This window comes from Trematomus bernacchii, unplaced genomic scaffold, assembly GCF_902827165.1.
Source record: "Trematomus bernacchii unplaced genomic scaffold, fTreBer1.1, whole genome shotgun sequence".
Taxonomy (NCBI): domain Eukaryota; kingdom Metazoa; phylum Chordata; class Actinopteri; order Perciformes; family Nototheniidae; genus Trematomus; species Trematomus bernacchii.
In genome coordinates this window covers 12,774,101-12,796,062 of record NW_022988050.1, presented here as the reverse complement: position 1 = coordinate 12,796,062, position 21,962 = coordinate 12,774,101, and the positions used below count along the sequence as shown (strand labels likewise).

General features: G+C 40.9%; 1 protein-coding gene across 1 annotated transcript in view; it reads right to left on the bottom strand.

The window, feature by feature from the left end:
• Positions 1–9: 9 nt before the first annotated feature.
• sema4gb (sema domain, immunoglobulin domain (Ig), transmembrane domain (TM) and short cytoplasmic domain, (semaphorin) 4Gb) overlaps positions 10–21,962 on the bottom strand; it is a 37,153-nt gene continuing 15,200 nt past the window's right edge. The window contains exons 3-15 of the mRNA XM_034119692.1: positions 19,651–19,799; positions 19,204–19,266; positions 18,793–18,891; positions 18,615–18,708; positions 17,572–17,685; positions 17,045–17,199; positions 14,104–14,279; positions 11,619–11,757; positions 11,303–11,525; positions 10,556–10,671; positions 10,023–10,177; positions 7,264–7,325; positions 10–6,748 (exon numbers count right to left, since the gene is read on the bottom strand). Of these exons, the coding sequence (XP_033975583.1) occupies positions 5,781–6,748; positions 7,264–7,325; positions 10,023–10,177; positions 10,556–10,671; positions 11,303–11,525; positions 11,619–11,757; positions 14,104–14,279; positions 17,045–17,199; positions 17,572–17,685; positions 18,615–18,708; positions 18,793–18,891; positions 19,204–19,266; positions 19,651–19,799 (2,513 nt within the window). The 3' untranslated portion in view covers positions 10–5,780. The remainder of the gene's footprint in view (positions 6,749–7,263; positions 7,326–10,022; positions 10,178–10,555; positions 10,672–11,302; positions 11,526–11,618; positions 11,758–14,103; positions 14,280–17,044; positions 17,200–17,571; positions 17,686–18,614; positions 18,709–18,792; positions 18,892–19,203; positions 19,267–19,650; positions 19,800–21,962) is intronic.

Sequence of the window (21,962 nt, the reverse complement as noted above, 5' to 3'; positions counted from 1 at the left end):
ACACATGGCAGAGGAACACCTTTCTTTATTTCCATGACACCAGGGAATGTACATGTTTTTACAGTTTTAGATACTGATAAGGTTTGATGGTTTCCTTAATGCACAACAAATCCCTAAATTAAGATGACAGAAAGCTGTGTGATAGCTTGAGGGAAATGTTTTAAAGGGGCCCTTGTATACTAGTTTTCAGGTTTCATAATTGTATTTTATGCCTCTACTGTCTGTGACATAGCTTTAATATTCAGAAAGGACTTTATTTTTCTCATACTGCCTGTGCTGCAGCACCTCTTTTCACCCTCTGTCTAAAACAAGAGCCCAGTCTGCTCTGATTGGTTAGCTGGCTGTCTCTGTTGCGATTGGTCTACTGCTTAGAGATGTCCCGCCCCTTGGCCTATCATGTACAGTGTGTACTATGTTGCGGAAGTAAATGAAGGACTATATGGAGGCGTTTCAGGCAGAGGAGGCGTGTGGGAGAGAAACTTAGCAGAACATTAATTATGCACAAAAACTTATATAACACAATACAGGAAAGGGAAAACCAAAAAAGTAAAATAGGGCTACCATCTTGGACTGTGAAACATGCCGGCTTTCCCTTTTATTCCCTAACAAATAACCTCAATGTAGTTCTCAACAAAAAGACGCCCATACAAACAGTCCTTCCATGAATACAAATAGGCATGAAAGGTGCCTGCAGGACAGATTGCTCGTCGCTGTTGATTGATGGATACTATTCTGCTGGCATACATAGTTCTGGCCACTAGGAAATGGTTTGGGTATATCTGAGAGAATGCATGTAGAATAGGAGCGTGAGATGACTGCAGAGGATGGTGATCAGTGAGAGACGGTGGAGCAGAGCTCTGCAGTGGCATACTTCTGCTGATTTCACTAATTTTCTTCCAAATATCTACTTGAGGATCATTTTTTCAAGAATGTGGATGCCATGTCCAACTGAATTACCCTCAGCCATAAAGACTGCAGTTCCTGATGTGATAGATGTACTGCAAATAAAGGTGGTGACATTTTAATGATCTGTGCACTTATATCACCACATCTATGTCAAGTTAAAATGTCTTAGCCGTAAAAGGAATTAAAGCATGATTGTGTGAAAATGCTAATTTCCTGCATTTTAATTTAAATATGCCACCAATTACAGATATCAGGGCCAGTACACTCCCATCACACCCGCGCTACCCAATGAAAACTGGCAAAGCTATAGCCACGCTAGGACATTTAAGACTCTAAATAAAGATTCTGTTGCTAAGTTACTGCCTTGCTCTGAAATATGGTCATTTTATCCCCCCTCTGAGCTTATGTTATACCTCTGCTCTGTCAGAGTCATATATGTAAATTACTGTGGGATCCATTCCCAGTGGAGTTCCCAGTGGCCTTGTCGCTTGCCACAAGCTAAAAACAACCAAGTGTTGTGGCGTCTGGAGAGTTGGACTCAGTTTGAGCATGTTTTGCAAGTCATTTCCTGTCTTCCCCTCAAGGCTCTTGACGCTGACGTTTTTGTTTCCCCCCCCAAGATGAGCATTTAAGTGTTATTTAATCTGCAGAGGCAAGTTGAAATTTAATGAACTTCAATAAATTAGACATGAGACACAACATAAAAGGTCTGCAACAACGTAGGTGGTTAAATCTTACAGGAAGCCAGTTATATTCTGAGAAAAGCACATAGATAAGGTCATTATCAACAAAAGGAATCATACAGAAAAAACTTGATGGAAAGTGTATGGGAGAGGATTAGGGCCACTTTCTTTCAAGATCCGACCAAAACTTTCTTTTCATTTTGTTGTGAGATTAAAGTCACAATTCTGAGAAAAATACAGAAATCTGACTTTAATCTCAAAAAAAGTGTTTCACATGTGGCGCTCATCCTCTTCCGTCAAAGTGTCACAGTTTACAAGAGTATATTATATGACGTTTAAAAAAGTACTAACAGTGCAAAAGGAACTCTAACTACTGTCTTTGGCCGACACCTAAAAAATAATCTACATAAAATATAGTGTATCTTGCATATTGACGCAGCGGGATGTATTTGCTTCAATCTGGATTTGTGTACATAGACAAGGTGAATGTGATGCAATATGGTTTTAAAGTCCATATAAGAAAACAGGGCAGAGACAGTGTCTTTTGTAAACAGATTGTCCTTAAATGAGAATGAAGCAGCAGCAAAGGTCGCAGATTCAGACAAAGCTTTCAACATGTGAAGGATTGTCAAAATCTATCATAAGGGACCTTGATAATGGAAGCCTTTATATAATACATGTGTAGGTACCGTATAGTAACATGTTGAACTCAGGAGAAACTGCAATCATTTTTACATATCTTGAATTTGCAATTAAATGTAACCCAACAAAAACATTTATTCACATCTTTGATTTAAATAAAATAAATAAAATTAGCATGGATCAGAAAATATGCACAATCCTAGTCAACCTCTCTGAAAAAATGGAGAGTAGCATGTTCAGAAAACCAACTTGTTTCACAAACACAAACTCTAGGGCTATTTAAAAACTAGTTCTAATGGATTGGGGGCCACAATGGCATTTGTAAATTCAGCAGGGGTCCTTGAGAGAGTGTGTGAATGTGAGCAGAGAGAGTAATAGATGATACTGTCATGAGAACTGATGAGACGGGAAGGAACAACAGAGAGGGAGAGAGGGGAGGAATGAGGATGAAAATCAAGTGAAATGGCTAAAAAGGCTGATAAAAAACATGCAAAGTGCGAATGAGTATGGTCATCTATTTTCTGCATGGCTGATTAGGACACACAGGTGAGGTTGTATCATACGGAGAAACACATCTAAGGAGAGCTTCATGGCTGAGGTCTGAGAACGTTTGGATTTATAGTTAACCGACAATAGTTCACTCTTTCTTAAGTTGTATTTATAGCCACATATATGATAAGTAGTCCAATATATATGCTATTTGTTTAGTGTGATCTGAAATGTGTAACAGTAGATCATGGTTTTGTCTTCGCACATAGGCATATGGTGAGGAGTATAGCAATTTTAGCCAACTTCACCCAATCTGAAGTTTTTGTTGGCATCCAATGAAATGATTTGATCTGGCAGTCTAGTGGTGCTGCGTATGGTACAAAGGTTTACTATCTGTCTATTTTTCTGGATTCTATATGTCTTGTATGGAAAAAGCTAAACGCTAACATTTTATATAGTTGTCATTTCCTAAAGAGACAAGCCTATACACAGTATATAACTACTGAGACAGAGACTTCGCATAAGGTCACAGAGATAGCCAGATACAAAATAATTAGGAAACCTAATCAGTAGAAGCAGTTTAAAGGTTGAATTTGCTACCAACGAACAAGAATATGTGTCATCCATGTTCAAAGGTGAATGACCAGAAATCCTGCTTTCATACAGTGGACCAGGCCATGAATAATACACCTTTGGCCAATCTATCCCCAACAACATTCATGTCTCAAACAAAACAAAGCAAGCACTTTGTTTAATGATATCAAACAGATTTCCTTCAATCCGGGCGAGGACATTTATCAGTCTGCATATAGTGCACTCCCTGAACCATATTCCCAAAATAAAGTGGCTTACAAGGCAGACAAGAGGACAACTACTGTAAAAACCTGCGAGTGCAAAATAGCTGCTGCCTCCTTGTATCATCGTCTGTTTCCTGCATGGCTAACCAGGACACTCAGGTCAAATGTTTCCTGTCTGCTTCTGACTTGTGAGAGGACAGCACTCTATGCAAACAGACAAAAAGCCTGTGTCCTCTCCTGGTGGAGGGGAGCCAAGCCTCGCTGTTCCTGTCAGCCCGCTCTGACAGACGCTCGCTGAGAGTCCCCTTCGAGGGCTGCTGCTGAGCCACCGCTACGAGAGCTGATTCAACACTTTGCTGGGTAAGACAGATCTGTATTTACCCCTCACCGTGACACGTTTACAAACTACTTAGAGATTCATTTCAGTCTGTCTAAGTTATACCTACTATTTAATCATAGTTCACCTTGCCAAGAAAATACTGTACGGTCTGCGGTTCTTGCTGTTTTGGCCTTGCTCTGATGTCAGGTAAACACAGAGGATGCCTTTGTGTGAAGGTCTTCTCTGGATTGACAAATGGCCCCTTGCAGGCAGATAGGGGACCATTTAAGAAGTCGATGGAAACCAATTTGACTTTTTGTAACATCACTAAGAGTTTGTGTCTGTGTCTGAAAAGAATGGCATGACGTCTCAAGAGAAAGCCACATCTTCGAGGTGTAATGAATGATCATCCAAAAACAAGGCAACAGTCTGACCATGACAAAGAGATAATGTTGGAGCTGTATAAATAGAAAGCTGCATATTTCCTTTACAGCCATTTGTTTTCAGTGTGGTTTCCCCAATGGGCCCCGGAGCCAGTCTGTGGTCTTACGTGAATTCAATCAATCTGACCACAAACAGACTTCTCCTTTAATAGACCACTTAAGCTGTGTCTCTTGTTCTAACATTGATGCTAACAGAAGCTTTGCTACAGGTTTTCCTATTAACACACAAAAGAGCTACTAACTGCTGCCGCAATCTACTTGAGAGCAGAAGAAAATGAACAAAGAATAGTTTTAAATAACTTAAAATGTAAGATTTGTCTCACCACCTGAGCCCTTGTGAACTGTAACAGCTTCTTAAAGTGATACTCCACACACAATCTATATTTTGAGTATCAAACAGGCTTCCCCTGTGGGCTTGAAGGGTGACTGTAATATGTAGTATGCAAAGAATGAGCTTCTTATTTGCTAATTTTCTCTGTTTAACATCTTCATATAAGATATTTTGGGGTTAACAAATGTTTGCCAACAATTCCAAGAAGGCACACTTGACTCTGGTAAGATGTGACGAGCATTTGAAACTCTTTTATGACGTTTTTTGGGGGAAAAGAATCAGCAGATGTTTCGATAATTGCTTAAAATGGATTCCTATTTGGAAATGTTTTCCCTTTCAAAAATCATGCAACTTCTTAAATCATTCTGGTACCAACTTTATACTTGTTGGATGATTTAGCTTGTTTGAAAACATGTAATGGTCCTTCAATTTAGTATATTAGTTCACTTGCTCAAACATCACACACAGGGGTTTGGGGGTGATGTGTCCTTATTATCCACTGCTGAGACACACCTGGAGGTGGCCAATGGCAGCTAATGAATCCCAATAGGATGCACTCTTTGCTCATTAAAGCACTGTGACCTTCTAACAACTGTCCATAACTCACGAAAGGCTCTGAGGTGGAAAGCACATCGGGTGAAAGGTAGAATGATTTAACAATGCACAAAAGGTAGATTTTTGGTGGAGTATCACTTTAAGTTCCATAGAAGGCTTACATTACATGGCACTAAAAACCCTGAACACTTCCACAGTCTCATATATCTGCGGTCCCCTCTTGGCCTGACTTATTTTCGTGTCCTAGTTTGCGTCTTCTACATCACACATGTATGACCCCGATCTTTCACAAGCCTCCAGAAAGTCTCAGCAGAGGAAGCATTAAGCTCCCTTCTTCCTAGTACTTCTGTAACAGCGCAGTCTTTGACCAAAATCTTCACAGCTCCACTTTTTGAATATTAACGTCTGGTTAGTGTAGTCCGTTGTTGAAGTGAAATCCTGGGTCATTTGTCATGGGAGACAAGGGGAGCCTGCGCATTTCAGATCAGGCGAGGTACTCTGACACTGGGTAAATAACAGCAGCGTTTGATACGACAGTCAGTTCTCCCCACCACTACGGGTCACCGTTGGGGTATAAAATAAATAACTTTGGGACTGAGCCTGAGAGGGGGCGTCCTAGATGGAGCTCTCGTCCGGCTGCAGGTCCAGCTGCGTGTGTTTCCTCTGCTCCAGGATCTTGTTGAGCTCCTCTGTGAAGGAGTGGTAGAGCGGCGACATGCCCTCGGTGTCGGCCTGCCTCAGAAGAACGTAGCTGTTCCCGTTCATCTTCCGCAGCACGCTGGGCAGAGTGGCCGACATCCCGTTGGCGTAATCAATGTTGGGTAATGGAGGTGGCATGGGCAGAGGAGGGGCAGGGGGAGGCGTTTTGCAGGGGGAGAACTGGCCCTCCCCTGGAACAATCTGCAGGAATCCATCACCAATGTCCCCAAATGTTGTCATCGAGATGGAGCGACGACCCTGGCGGCCGTTACAGTGGCCCGTGATGGTTTTAAGCTCCAGATGCGAGCTCCTCTTCCTCTCAGAGGCCCCCAGGACGTGCAGCTCCTGCTGGGAGAACTTTCGGTCCCGCCGGGCCCTTCTGGTGCAGAAGCTCACATAAAGAAGCACCACAGTCAACACCAAGCAGAGCCCCCCGAGGACCGCCACCAGGGAGATGTACACGGCCTCCATGTGTCTGTAGGTCTGGAACTCGGCCCCCGGAGGCAGCGGGGCGGGGGGGGAGGGCAGGGGCTGCTCCGTGGGGCTGCTGGTGGAGAAAACAGTCGGGCTGGAAACTGTGGTGGGGGAAGTCGTGGATTCAGGCTCCACGGGGAAGTAGGAGTCCGTGTGTACCCTGACTGTATAGAGATACACCAGGACTGAGACGGAGTTCTCCACAGCAAAGCAGCGATAAGACCCACTCTGCTGGGAACGAGCTCCGATTATGAGGAGGCCATCTGTGCCGATGCGGTAGCCCGAATTCAGGCCGTATCCCTGGAGCTCTTTGCCGTTCAGCGTCCAGCGTGGAGTTGCCAGGTTGGAGCGCAATTCACACTGGAGGAGCACGTCGTCACCAGACATCACAGAACGCCTCCGATGGACCACTGAGGGACAGAAGGAGAAGAAAACACACTTTAAGTTGGAGCTAAAAAGTAAAGGGATAAGTAGGAGAATGCTAGATAAAGGGAGGAGGATTCGAAACAGCATGCCAGAAGTGCAGCAGGACAGAGAGATGAATATAGAAGAAGATGTCAGGTCACAAAGGTGAGCAGCCACCGCGGCTCAACCTCTCAACATCACTATCTGTCACTTTTCATAAGCCGCTTTGAATGTAGCGAGCCCTGCAATGCAGCCAGCAAGACCGCCTGACCTCCAGCAAGAGAGGAACTGATTAAAATGTGTACCTGGGGGGGATGAGTAGGGAGGGGACACCTAATGAAATCCCTTAATAGCAGCTACAGTCTTAAGTTCCAGGCAGGGAAAAGAAGAGTTTCACCTCATAATCCCTCTGTGACAGTCGAGCACACTAATCAAGACAAATGGATGTGGAGGTCATATAAAACGTTCTCAAAATGTAAAAGTTGCTTAATGGTGTGTGTGCGTGTGTGTGTGTTGTTACCATTTCCTGAATTCTCCTTGCAACCCCTGATCCCCTTTGAAATATCCTGGGTTAGGTTCGACCTGAAATAAAGTCATTTCAAATTCAGTTAAAACATTTGAATGTAATCTTTCTTTAACAAGGAAACACTCAGAAATTATTATTTCAGATGAACAATAATCTGATAATTATCAGAAAAACAACATGATATGCAGAAATCACTTAGCAATATAAGAGAGAAATAACACAAAATGCTCTAATGATATGTTATAAGACACTTCATCCTTGAAACCATCTAGTAGCTTTCTAAAACCATTATAAAAAACCAGGATGCATCCACACAACAACTTAATGAGGCTAACACGACAATCACGATTTGAAGAAATACCCCAAATCACCTGCAGCCAAAACAGAGAGCACCTTGTTTCTGCAGCCATTGACATCCTATTTTAGATCTGACTGCAGAAGGTTTAAGGCAGAGAGAGCCGCATGCACATATATCAGTTTCTTTACAGAGTAGCAGGAGTAAACATCTCCCTCTGTCTACATCAGTGTATTCCAACAACCCCCATGAATAACAACTGTGGACATGGTGCAGTATTAACCAGGTAAGTGTAAGGTCTCTCCCATTTCCGTTCCATTCTTATTGCAGATTTCTCGTGATGTGATGGCCCCCCCCCCCCCCCCCCCTCCCAGAGAAATGCACAGGAGAGGCTGATGTGTCTGCTGCAGTAATGAAGATAAAGATGTCTGCTACTCACTCATGCAGCGTGAATGAAGAGAGCAAGAAAACTCCCAAGCGTGAGAGTGAGCCAAAGTCATGTTTATGTATTTGTGTGTGTGGGTTTGTGTGGAGTGGCTTTATTATAATATGCACTAGTTCTCCTATGTATCTCCAGCTGAATCACCCCACAACTAAACAACATTTCTATCTAAAGTGTTGGATGTTTTATGTTGGCAATATGTACACGTAAACTAGTACATTTACTCGATAAAGTACACTTAAGTATACATTTAAAGGGGCCCTATTATGCTCATTTTCAGGTTCATAATTGTATTTTCTGCCTCTACTGTGACATGGTTAATTGCTTTAATGTTCAAAAAGCTCTTTATTTTTCTCATACTGCCTGTGCTGCAGCACCTCTTTTCACCCTCTGTCTGAAACCAGAGCCCAGTCTGCTCTGATTGGTTAGCTGGCCAGCTCTGTTGTGATTGGTCAACGGCTTAGAGATGTGTCTTTTATGTTGCACTAGAAATGGATATTTGACATATAAAGCGTGATAAACAAGTGAAATATGATGCATTGTTATAGATAAAACGACCTAAAATAGTTAAGTAAATAATACATTTCTTAAAAAAAGCTACATTTAAAGTTATTGTCTATTCATTTATAATTTAATGGGAATTGTAATCTTTCAAATATGGGTGTACTGTTTCTAAATAGTCAATAGCAATTCAAGTATTCTCAAAATGACTTGTTAAAAATGTTTAAAAAATGAGATAAAGCTAAACTCAAGTTAAATGATATTTCAAAGTGTGAGCGAAGTTCATTTTCAGATCCAAATGTTTTTAAGGGGCTAATTAACCCAAACTGCAGAAGAAGCTCCCGCTGAGCTGAACCGAGCTAATGAGAGAAATCAAGGTCGACCTCATTGTCTTAGACCTGTTTTCATAGAAATTCTGTTTGAAGGAAAATAAGCCGTATACATAATTTACAAGACTCCAGTATTGCTGTCGGGCCCAGAAGAAAGAAAGAAAGGTCATGTAATGCAAACATGTAAACAGAGTCCAAATGTTATCTCTGTTTGCAGGTCTATTACTCATTCCATTTACACCAATGATGTATGTAATCATCATTGAACAGCTCACTATTGTAGGTCCTTGTTATATTATTCATGTGGAGGTGTTGATACTTATATACACTTTATTAAAAAAATCCCTTTTATTTTTACCTGAAGAATACAGAATACCTTTACTCAAATGTAAAAAGCTTATATGGCTGTCATCCAAGTGCAAGCATATAGTGGAGAAAATTCATTTAAAACAGGTGGACCTTCAGAGGAGTTTTAGGAAGATATATGACTCAGGAGAAATGGGGAAGCAATGCAGACACTCTGTAACTGCTGTCTTTATACTTCCTATAAAACATCGAGTTATCGTATATACCTGAACAATGTGCATTAGTATTCTTCTCCTGGGAGTTATGTAATACTAGGAAAAAGCATTTTATAAAGGGTAAAAACGTAAACTTGAAAGTACCAGGCTTAGTGTGGTTTGCAGAGGTATTGAATGAGATTGATAACACTATAAACACATCATGATCGGTCTTTAAAAGGAGCTTAAAGCAGCAGTTGTGAATCAAATATGTCAAAGCTTGATTACACTAAATGGCTGGGGACTTATAATGCATTTAAATTGTATCAATATTATACCTTTACCTTATGTCTGTGCTTATCATATCTTACTTATTTCAAACCAATGTCTTGATGATGAAATGAATGTGATGGCACCATTTTGTAGTTAGAATTAGATCAGTTTAGTTTTAATGTACTTGTTTGGTGTTTTTTAGCTTGTAAATGTTGATACATGAACTTTCAGCCATTTTAGATATGTACAATATATTTTAAATAGGGTCTCTTTACGTTTGTGAATAAATGAATTGAATAGACTGTTTTGGCTCTGTTTGTCTTACTGTGTCCTCTTTGATCCAGAGAAGCAACACATTTAAAAAGAAAAGAGGAAATGTGCAGTGGTTAGTGTTCAGCTGTGTGTTCCCTCACCTCTGTGCATGTGAGGATATTTCCACACACACCTTCCCGTCCCAGCCACAGAAAGGATCTCTGGCGAACACACAGTCGTAACAGGAAGTGTATCTCTCACAGGCGGACATTGGTACCTGCACCACTCCGGAGTACGAGCCAACGTAAATACTCCTCTGCAAAACACAAGATGGAGAGATTTTATATTTATGACTTCTAAAGCCTGAAACTAGACAAATCACAAGGATTGTAATGCACTGTTATTAAAAAACCTGATTAATAATCAATCACTGAGGAGAATTGCCTTGTGGCTGTAGATAAGCTGCACACCCAAAACTTAACTTATATGTGTCGCTTGTATACATGTATTAAAATATTCTTTAAAGTGCTCTAATGACCCAATCCAATTAATAAATAATTGTCAAGGCATCTTTACATTCCAATTATACGTCGTTAATTAATAAGTCAGACCATGATCTATCAAAGGTTTTAATTTGCATGACTTTAGCATAAATAGGCGGTTAATTAGGAACTCTACAAGCATGCATACATACCAGAGCAGAGGATATGACCATGCTCTCTATGGGCTGCGCTTTATCAAACAGCTGAAGCTCCTCTATGATGTGCATCTCTCCACCAATGTCTACAGCTCTGTGCAGCCAGCCGTCATCTGTAAGAGAAGATACAACCTTTTTCTTTCATTGATGCTTTAAATCTATTTATTTCTCAAAGGAAACACATTGTTTTACTCCAGAATCTATGAATTGGAGATATTCTACAAGATGACTGCTACTAAAAAAACGCTAAACACGTCTCATCTGTACTGGAAGAACACCAGTTGATTTTATATTGTCCACTGATAAGACATTTGTGGATCAATATCCAAAATTGGCTACATTTATTTTAAATGTACTCCTTTAAACATTAGGTTTATATAGTACAGATTGATCCCAGATAATTATATTATTTATATATAAATATAATTCATGGGTCAAATATTTATACTAAAAGCTCAACCAGGAAGTAATCTGGATCAAATTACTTATATATTGCAAAATACAATGAAAAGACCATTTTTTGTCAACGAAAATAGGATTACATTATATTTTGAAGAGTTGGATAAAAACAAATATTTAACAGCCATGTGTATGGTTCAGTTTTTAGATGTTTCAGTGCATTAACTTTCTTTTGTCTGTTATCTTATTCTGTTTTTGCCCCAAAAAAACAAATGTTAGCCCTCCCATTTCTTGTTGCTTTTGTTCTTTGTATTGTATTTGTTGACTCTCAGTAGTACAACTCACCGGTTCCCAAAAACAGAACGGTATAAATGTTCCCATCCAGCGCTGGCTCCTTGTGCACGACTATCTTGACATAGTTGACACTCCTCTTGAACATGAGTGGGCGAACCCCTATTGGGTGCACCTGGCTGGCCATGAGTGGGTGCCTTCTGGCGAAAGTGAGGACATTATCTGGCAGGTCCCGAGACGAGTTAATGCCCTGCGACCTGTGAGCGTCTGTTATACACTGTGGAGGGATCAAAGACAGGGGAGTGATCAGAGAAAGAGCTGGACGTTAAATACTTTGATAATAGTAAGAGTTTTTACAGATGAAACTCACAGATCCAGGTCTTGGCTCTGGAACTTTCCCCGTGAACTCCCTCCACTTTGAGTCCTGCACCTCCATGTACGGCCCATCGAAAGCCTTCTGCACATCTGAGAAGGCGTACTGGCAGATAGCAGAGGCTTTGATATTCTTCCTGAGGACATATTCAGAGGACACAGTCAGGATTAATGACTCAATGTGGGACACACACCGAGGGGTTATTATCAGGGGAGAAACTGCCACACAGATCGAATTTCAAACGCATGATGGATCGTAAGGCGGAAATGGGCTGCTCATCTCTGTTTTATGAAAACTGGGGGTGTTGACGTGCTAAAGTTTCACCCTCACATTTTCCACTTGGATTTTATCAATTTGTCTTGAATGGACATGTGGGGGTTCTGTCACTGACAGGTGTGTGATTTTGCTCTTTATCCTCTGTAGCTCATGCCATCAGCCACTCCAGAAGGACATGTTTGTTTTGCAGAGATTTCAGCACCGAAATACCCACTCCCTGTGAGTCATGAATAAAGAGCTCCATTTGTGGCTTTGGTGAAAGAAAAGACTTTTAGAACAACATAACAACAGCATGAGTCGTGGAACCAGGTGACCCTTAATCTTAAACCCTACAGGTGAGATTAGTAATGGGGGGGAAATGTATGCGTCACATTCTTAAGTCCATTGTGTGTGCCCACCTCAGTCTTCAAAAGCAAAGTGAGGAAGAAGAGATTGAAGTGAAACCTGAATCTGTCTTTAAAACTGGTGAGCAGTTATAGCTCAGGGGCTTACTCACTGTTTCCCGCCTGAGTCTAACGCATAGTGACTAATACTACTCGCAGGTGTGTGGGCCTTTTTTCCCCACAACACAGAGTATGGAGACGGACAAGAAAGAGACAGAGAAAAAAGTGACGGAAAATACTGTTTTCATGCCTCTCAAATGTTCTTTTTTTGGACTGACAAAATAAGACATTGGACATCTGGGATGGATATGTTTGACTAATTCCTGAGATTTTTAAAGACCAAAACAATGAATCAATGACTCTAGAAACTGAAGAACAGATTTGATAATACAAATAAGTGCTCCATCACTGAATGAGGAAATAGACTGGTAGAGGTTGAGCTTGAATATCCACGAAAGGAAGTGTAGTGGTGAAAAAAACAAAAATATAGGAAAAATCAACAGGGAAGTAGATCGTGTTACTGTCCTGTTGCAATGCTATCCTTTGCATCTGAATCTCAACACCCTGGGGACAGTTTTATGCAGCATGACTCTGCATAAACACACACTCACTCCGCTGCCAGATATTCCAAAGGCAGCCGTCACGTCAGCTCTGACTGCAGCCTGCCGCTTTTGTTTTGACAGCTCAGGGTTGGAATAAATGATGGTTATCGTTATCTGGTAATATGGGGATTATTTTACGAGTAATTGTTCAATCGGTAGGATGTCAGAAAATAAAGAAAAATATCCAGCGCAGGTTTGTGGAGCCCAAGACACATATGGAAATGACAGGTTTTGTGACATGTTTCCATGCTTTAATGTTCAAAAAGCTCTCTGTCTGAAAAAAGCTCTCTGTCTGAAACCAGAGCCCAGTCTGCTCTGATTGGTTAGCTGGACGGCTCCGTTGTGATTGATCAACTGCTAAGAAATGTCCCGCCACCTCAGTTACAATGTGTTGGTGTGCTAGCCAATAGAAGCGCAAGTGTTACGTAGTGATGTCACTATGTTACTGAAGTAAACAAAGGAGTCTAATGGAGGCGTTTCAGGGAGGGGGGAGTGAGAAACTCCCTCTGGAGGGAACTTTTGCAGACGTTTTTTGTCCTAAAATACTTAATTTTACATTCATTCTCACTTGTGATGTCGTCATACTGTTTACTGCACAACATTTGAAATTCTTGTCTAGATTCCAAAGCTTCAAAATATACCAAATTGGCAGGGCTTAATTTTGGGGACATGTACTGTATATGTTCCCTGGAATGTCCCATTTCCAGAGATGGGAAGTTTTTCTTCAGACGGCGGTGTGTTCATTAGTTTTAAGACGTAATGTGGAAACTACATGGAGAATCTGTTTGTTTTTTTTGATTGCTCAGATCATTTAAAATAAATGTTGATATCTATTTTGATGTTGGGTTGATGTTCTGACTTGTGAGGGCGTTCGTGTGGTTTTCCGCAGTCATATGGATAATTTATCCGCTTATTCCAACACCAAATGCAGCACAGATGCTCTATCTCTCAGTGTTAATGAAAATAAAAACTGAATGTGTGTATCCAGCCCTTGATTCCTCCCAAAATGTTATGTTCTTCCTTGGCCCAGAATACACCCCTGAAGGCGTTTTTCATGGAAATCAGGCCCATAGGTTTCTCTGTAATCCTATTGACAGACAAACAAACCGAGCCGAAACCTCCTTGGCAGAGGTAAAGCCAGGCCAGTTAGTGTAGAATACGATTATTCATCCAACCTAAAAGAAAGATAATATTCAAAGCAGAATCCATGTTGTCTCTTACCATTCCAGGCCGAAGACACCATAGAAAATGCTGCTTTGAGCGTCCCGACCCTGCAGGACAAACACACTGCGCAGGATGTTGAGGTGCAGCTCATATTCTGGGACTGAACACACCATTCTGGCCTTAAGGAAAGAGGTCCACTTCCTCTGCAGGGTCCTCTGGCCTCCCCAGTCATTCTGCACACAGAGGAGACAACGTATATGGATGAATGGAAGTCAATGGAGCTAATATATCTTAGATTACAAACTCTCATACTCATAAACGCATCAGCAAGCACAAACTTGTGATTGAAAAAACTGTTAAACAATGATATAATTATCTCCCTTAAAGATGGAATCAAATCATAATGTCCACATAACTATAGAAAGGAAGTGAGTCTTACGAAACAGGAGCTCACAGTTAGTGCTTACTTTAGCACATTTCCTCTAATTGCATTTCGGTGGCATGGGGAGACAAAGCAGCAAGAAATCTCTCCCTACAAGAGTAATTTACCACACCTCATTAAGAAGAGAAAATAAAAGATAGAAAGTCGATTTTTCTCTTTGTTTGTTCAATTTATAGCGCCTCATCTTTCTTAGTTCATGTCTTTCGCAGACGTCTGTCATCCATCAAATCTCTCTGCCCGCCTCGGCCTCCCACACAAAAATAGGTTTAATCGATGTACCTTATAGGTATGCAAAACAAAAGATGCCACGTTAAGAAATTCTATCCCTAACAACAAAGTTAATGGAAAGAGAGGAAAGGGCTGAAGAAAAGAAGAAAAGGCAGGGTAGAGATAGATACCACTGAGAACATAACATAAGCGTTCCTTATAGAGATGTATGCAAGAGCTAAAAGGATGCACTTGTAAATCACAATCAACGTCAATCAAAGCATGGTCAGGGTCATCGGGCTGTGATGACGTAAATCCAAGAAAATACGACTCATGAATCCAAGCGTAGCACTGCAAAATACGCCTGTGGGGAAATTAAGCCGAGGCGACATAATGAAAACAGTTTGAGCCTGACATAAAGTCGCTTTCTGAAGATATCAGCCTTTCTCTCTGAGCAGAAGATATAGTAGTAAATAATGGCCAAGTGGCATTGATTTCTGCTTTTTTGTTCCTGAAAAGACCTTCTCTGTGAAAATAGGTCATGATTGCAGAAGGAGTAGATGCAGTCTGGATGGAAAGTGACAAACAGAAGAGGACAACTAGTTATGCAGCTCAAAAATGGCAAGTGTTCAGAGTTTTCAGGCCAGAGGCTACTACCAGGGACCTTCACTATCTGCGGATCTGCATCAAATCAGTGAGTCTGTCTGCCACGGGGCTGATCTGGGACCAGCTCGACAGCTGCATGTACCGCTGTGGCCTAGTTCAGACTGAGAGATTACACTCTCCACCGCTCTGATGAAGAGGAGGCGAGGACTCCAGACCTTATTTCTAGAAATGACTTGTTTTGGATGCAGAGAGGATCGTGAGCTGTTTGTGGAAACAGAATTTAGGAAGCAAGCAGGAAGTTCAGAAATTATTTCACTGCAAATGTGCAATCATTAAAAGGAAAGACTTCCCAGGAATTCAAGTGTATGAATGTGGAAAAAAGAATTAAACTTGTAAAATAATCTCCAAATAATAGCTCCACATATCACACTGACAATGGTCATTAATTAAAGGAATAACCCACGTATATCAATGACTCATGGTGGGTTACTTTGAATTCTCGAAAACAACTTTGTTTTTCTCGCAAACCTCCATGGGGATCCAAGGATTCAAAAATGGTGAAAAACCTTGATGAATTGAGGTAAATCGAGGCCATTTTTAACAACAGCAACAAATTCAATACAGCCATTTACAAACACATGCATAACACTCAAAACGTTACCTAGAGTAGTTTCATGTTTTTAAATGGCATGATTTAATTGACATTTTATGTGTTTGTGAATTAGTGGATTTAGTTTTTTTATTTATTTTTGCTAGTGTTATGGGCATCCTCAATTTACTTAAATTCATCAAAATGTCCTCGGTTTTTCTACTCTTTTTTTCACCCTGGAGGTATTAGAAAAAGTGTCTTCTGAAACACTGGATGAGTAATTGATATACAGTTATTTTGTGGGTGAACTATTCACATAGTTTCTTCCTTAATATTAATTTCAAGTGCTTACGCAATGTTCAGCTTTCACATTCATTCTTCTTTCCTCCCATGCATCCGAGCAAATCCTTTTCACATTCTCACAAAAGGGGATATACTGTAGGGATTTCAACGTATTCATAACATCATCTCAACCGCTCAGAATCTTTTAAGACACTTTTTGATGAACCCTTAGAGAAACTGCAACAGTGAATTCAGCACAGCAGCATACTGTGATGGTAATGACAGCACCATGCATGGCCAAAAGAAACGACAGGGAGAAGAAAAAAAAAGGGGGGAGGAGAAAAGGAGTTGCTGGGCATGTCGTTTCAAATGGAGATGCTGATCGCAAGTGAAATGAGGTGAGAGGGGGGGGGGGGGAAAGGGAGGAGGAGGAGGAGTGGAAGAGGAAGAGATGGCATAAAAATAGAGGGAGAGGGTTTGCCATTGGAGGTGGAGGTTGGAGACTTGTAGTTTGCCTGGCAACAGTGGCACAGAAAGAACCACCAACCAAGATAAGAGATACCAAACTGCTGCTTCGTTCAGCACTAAAATGACAGTGGGAGAAGAAGGGCAACTGCGAGAGAAGAATCTCAAACAGAAAGTCTTCTTAAATTAATTTTACTTCACTTTAATCAGTGACATAAAGCAATAAATAATCCCACCATTTTCAAATACTGGCAACTTTTTCTCCACCCCCATCGTAACCCTTTTATTCCCTGACATTGCAGTCACTATAAATCTGTTATGTTAATTTGTGTCTTTTCTTTAATTCACTTTCCAAACCATTAATATGATTATGGTTACTAGTATGTGGGTTAGTTGCTCTCGCTGACCTTGCAGACTCGGGCGACCCTGGACACCTTGGTCTGGCTCGGGTAGGCAATCTGCTCCTGGCTTCTCTCCGTGAAGAAGAAGTAAATCTTGTCGTCGTCACCGATAGAGCTGTTAATGCTCTCCTTCAGCAGCACAGATCCCACAAAATCTGCCTCTGTACACACACAAACAAGACACACACACACACACACACACAATGAGATCCACATGTCCAAACACAGACCTATTAGCAACTGAGGAAGTGTCTCCTTGGAAACCAAAGATGGAGCTTTTAAGTATGATTGAATAGCCACATCTAAGCCAGTTAGAGCTGCAGTGCAGTGCAATTTGTGTGATGTGATTTTCAATCTCCAAGTCCATCAGTTTCTGTATTAACATCAACACATCCACTTAGGTACTTTACTGTAAGTGGAATTATATAAACCACCAGAGAATGAAATGTTTTTGCACACACTTAATCATTACTTGATGTTTTCTCAAGGCTTTTCTCCCTTCTATGGCTTTTGTTGTCATATAATGTAATTACCCAGAAGCCATCGAGTTGGGGCCTCCTCAGTCCTGAGCGTAGGGAAGGGGAAGTTTCTGCGCACATCTGGAGAGCTTCGAAACTCATACTGAGAGGCTGTGAACATCTCACCGTCTGAAGAAGGATGAAAAACAGAAGAAAATTGCCATGAAATTTGGTTCAGAATGGGATGTTCCCCGGCAAAATGAACTGTAAAACTGTGTTGATCCTCTGACTTTTGACCTAGCGCCGTCATCAGCTCAAAACTTTAGTTTGCCTAACACTTATAAATCACTTTTTCATACTTACTTCATGAACAAACACATGCAAAAATATGTTCAGCCTCAGTTGTGCTTTAGTGCTAATTAGCACATTTTAGCATGCTTACGTGCTAAATTAAAGCTATATCTACTAAACATCTCCATGTTAAAATTGTCATTGTAAGCATGTTAGCGTCTAAAGCTAGTCCTGCCCTTGACTTAGCCCTCTGGATATACCATGACCTCGATGACGAAGACTCTTGACAGACTCATAGCGGGATGACGTTAGCATTTCGTATAGCCTCGCAGAGTAGCTAGCAAATCTGCAGGCTATTGTTTTAGCTGGAATCAAGCATGGTGCCCTGTTTTTGCCAGCAAATGTTCCCCTTAGCTGCATGCTTCTATGACTACACCAATATGCTGTGTGAAACAAATTCAATTTGGAATGGCGGCTCATTTATTGGTACAAGAAGAATATCTATTCAAGATATATAATAGCACCCAGGAAGAAAGCTCTAGCATACACTGACTGTATCAGGTATTGTGACTAATGTTTAACATATGGAGAAAAATACTAAGTTGATCAATTATTGCAATAGTGGGAAAGATGTATTGTGTTTGACTTCATTAAATGATAACTGATTTGTTACTGTATACTGTCAGATTTTCCATCAATATTGCATTTGTATTTTGTATGAATGTATAGTGTAAACAGTTTTACTATGTTTTTGTGTATTTCTACTGTATTCTTCTGTTTCTTTTATAAAATCATGAAAAAAAAAAGGGCACATTTGGAATACACACCTACAATAAGGCCGGTGTACCCCTTTGCTGGGTCATATGGACACCTTTCTCTGCCCTCCTCAAAGCCAGAGGTGAAGTTGAACCGCTCTGCATCCTTACAGAGAGAAAAAAGACAATGAATCATTTCAATTTAAGTGTAGTCGTAAGGGAACTATTATGAAACAACACAAGCTCTTACCATGTAAGCGCAAAGAGGTCTGAAGGCGTTTGTTCCACAGACATACAGGTGAGTCTCATTGAATCTCTGCAGGAAGCGGATGTGATTGTAGCACTCTGTCTGCAGAGAACAGAGGAAAATAGGTTATTTCTGTCTCAACAATTGGCGAGAGCAACAGAAAGCATAGGCCAGTCAATCCACTTCATGTACAGGGGCTATTTTATGCACAAATTCAATGAACGACTGGGATTTTGTATTCTCAGGAGAAATGTAATAAGAAGCAATTGAAAGGATTATCAACTTGTCTGCCTTAAGAAGCAATCTACACATTAAAAAGCAGAACTGTTCTACAATGATAACCCAGTAAATAAAGAGTTTTCTTAAAATTAAGAGGGACTGAATAATAATACAATACACTTGATATGAAGCTACCTGATTGTCTCTGCCTTTGTTTAGACACTGTTTCTTCTGTTCAGGGGAAGCATTCCAATCAATCTGCAAACAACAGGGAGGGGGCATAATAAGAATGACTCAGATCAATAAATAGAGATGGAAACATACATAGATAAATAGAAAGATCTATAGACAGAACAGTGGGGAGATGAAGCAGAACAAATGTGTATGTGTGACAAACAGGAAGAGAGGAAAAAGACAGCTCACTTTATTTTCTGGCTTCATGTTCAGTAACCCTTGAATAAACGCCTGGTGCATTTAATGCCATATCCATAAAATTGGACGTACACAATGGGATTTGCTCAATCTGCTTAAGGCTATTATTAGTTTGTCCTCTTTTAGCACTCAAGAAATGAAAATAAATGTGTGAAACCGGGTGTTTGCTGTTTCTTTGTGGTAATTAACATGCTGATCTGTGGCACTCACCGTGAGGTTTGAAGGGGTGGAGATGTTGGAGGTGTTGAGCGCGTGCAGAGCTCCTCTGCCTCCCACGTACAGCAGGCCGGTCTCTTCCTCCAGCAGGAGCGTGCTGTAGTTCTGGGAAGAGCCGTTGAATCTAGCACTGCCTAACAGACCTGCAAGTATACGACACACAGTTGTTGGCCTATAGAAAGTCTGAAAACCGTCAACAATGTCAAACAGTGATGTTTCCCAAAGCCTGATGCCCTCAAATGCTCTTCTTTCCACAACTAGCAAAGAAACCAGTAAACATTTACAACAGATGTATTCACATATAAGAGTTTTTGCTTGTTTTACTTAGCAAATAACATAACCCAATTAATGCATTAATGTTTACAGGTCTAAAAATCACAATAACTTTATGGAAGGGCAATGCTAATTTGTGGGTTATTCAATTAGGATATACTTTAGCTTATTCTATGCTACTTATTGAGGTAAGATTCTAGTAAATCTTGTATTTTCAAACCTTAATCATTGATACATTTGAGAATGTAGCTTCATCTCATAATATTCCTTAAGATAACAAAGAGTACACTTTTGGCATAATTTATCCTCCAGAATCAAACATTTCCAAACGACCTCCAGTCGAGGGTCACGTATTAACAGTCTTGACACAATGTGAGCATGCTTAGCGTGACTGCCAAAGGGTGAGGTTTGACAGTGTGTCTTGAAGATGGGGGGTCACTGGATACTCGCTAAGAGGACTGTGGAGAGTGTGGGGATGGGGGCGCAGGGGAGGCCACAGTTTAGGGCATTCAGAAGGAATTGTGCCCCAGTAATGCCAAACAGCATCAGTCATTCTGCCATCATCAGCTGTGTGTGTGTGTGTGTGTGTGTGTGTGTGTGTGTGTGTGTGTGTGTGTGTGTGTGTGTGTGTGTGTGTGTGTGTGTGTGTGTGTGTGTGTGTGTGTGTGTGTGTGTGTGTGTGTGTGTGTGTGTGTGTGTGTGTGTGAATGAGGGTAACAGAGGAAGGGGCAGACAAACAGATTATTAATATAATTAATATATTTGGACCTGGTGCACTAAACTAAATATTTGAACACACTTTGGTGTTGCACTTCCGAAATTGGGGCAGGTCGCTCTGCTGCTGTGACACAATAAAAAAGGAGGGCATTGTTTTTTCTTCCTCTGTGTAGAAGTAGGCTAACAGAGCTTTGATATGGAAAAGAAAACCACACAGAAAGAACAACAGTATAATGAAGGTTTGGACAGTGTTACACTGAGGAATATGAGTCAGCAGCGAGCAGATGGGCATATTAATCGCCTCTCTTCCTCCCTCTCCTCCTTTCCCTTCCGTTGTGAGCCGATGGCAGCATGTCTCGGCTCACAGTAATAAGACAACCTATATCTGTCCCCCAGCAATCGATGTACTGTAGTGTGAGGTACTGCACGCCTGTCGCAGTCAATCTGTCCTCCTGTTCATTGTAATGGAGCGAGAAGGGTGGAGTGCAGCTGGGCCTGGGGATCACAGCGCAACGGCTGCAAGTGAACAGATGATGAGCCAGCAATGCAAGCTGACATATTGTGTTATTTTATATTGCATGGTTCATTCAGTTCACTTAGACTTATTGAATTTGATCAGGGTCAGTTTAGAGCCAACTGTAAAGGAGTAAAGGGATGCACCTGTCGATTATTTTCTACATTAGTCATTTGGTCTATAAAATGTCAAAGAGTATTCCAAAGTTGTGTTTTTAAATGTCCTGTTTTCTAACTTAAGATCAATGATATTCACTTTAATTATATAAAACAAAGAATAGCATAAAATCCCCCTGTTTGAGAGTCTGAAAGGAGCTTTTTTTGCCCTGTTTGCATGACAAAATACTGTATCGTTTATTCACTTGATGTAATAGTTGGGATTACTTTTCTGTCAATCTTGTAATTAATTAGCCAACTTTGTCTTTGTAATGTTTTTAATTTACTTCACACTATCTTTGTTTGTTGTGTGAATTGTATTTTTGTAAAGCGACTTTAAAGGTGGGGTAGGTAATTTTGGAGAAACCAGCTCGAGTGCGCTAGAATTTGAAAATACACAGCCGGAAAAAATCTGCCACTTCCTTACAGAGCCCCTCCTCCAACACACACGAACGCGCACATGACCAATGAGGGCACGAGATAAGTTTGTGCACAGATGGAAGGCTGACAGGCAGGTAGGCCATCCAGTTATTTTAGCCGGGCCGGCTAAAATGATTGGTCGTGCTTTTTACAGTACTACGGCTTCCACAGATGACATTTTTTTATGGATTTTTTGTCAAAGCACTTCAGATATTCATTGCTATCGG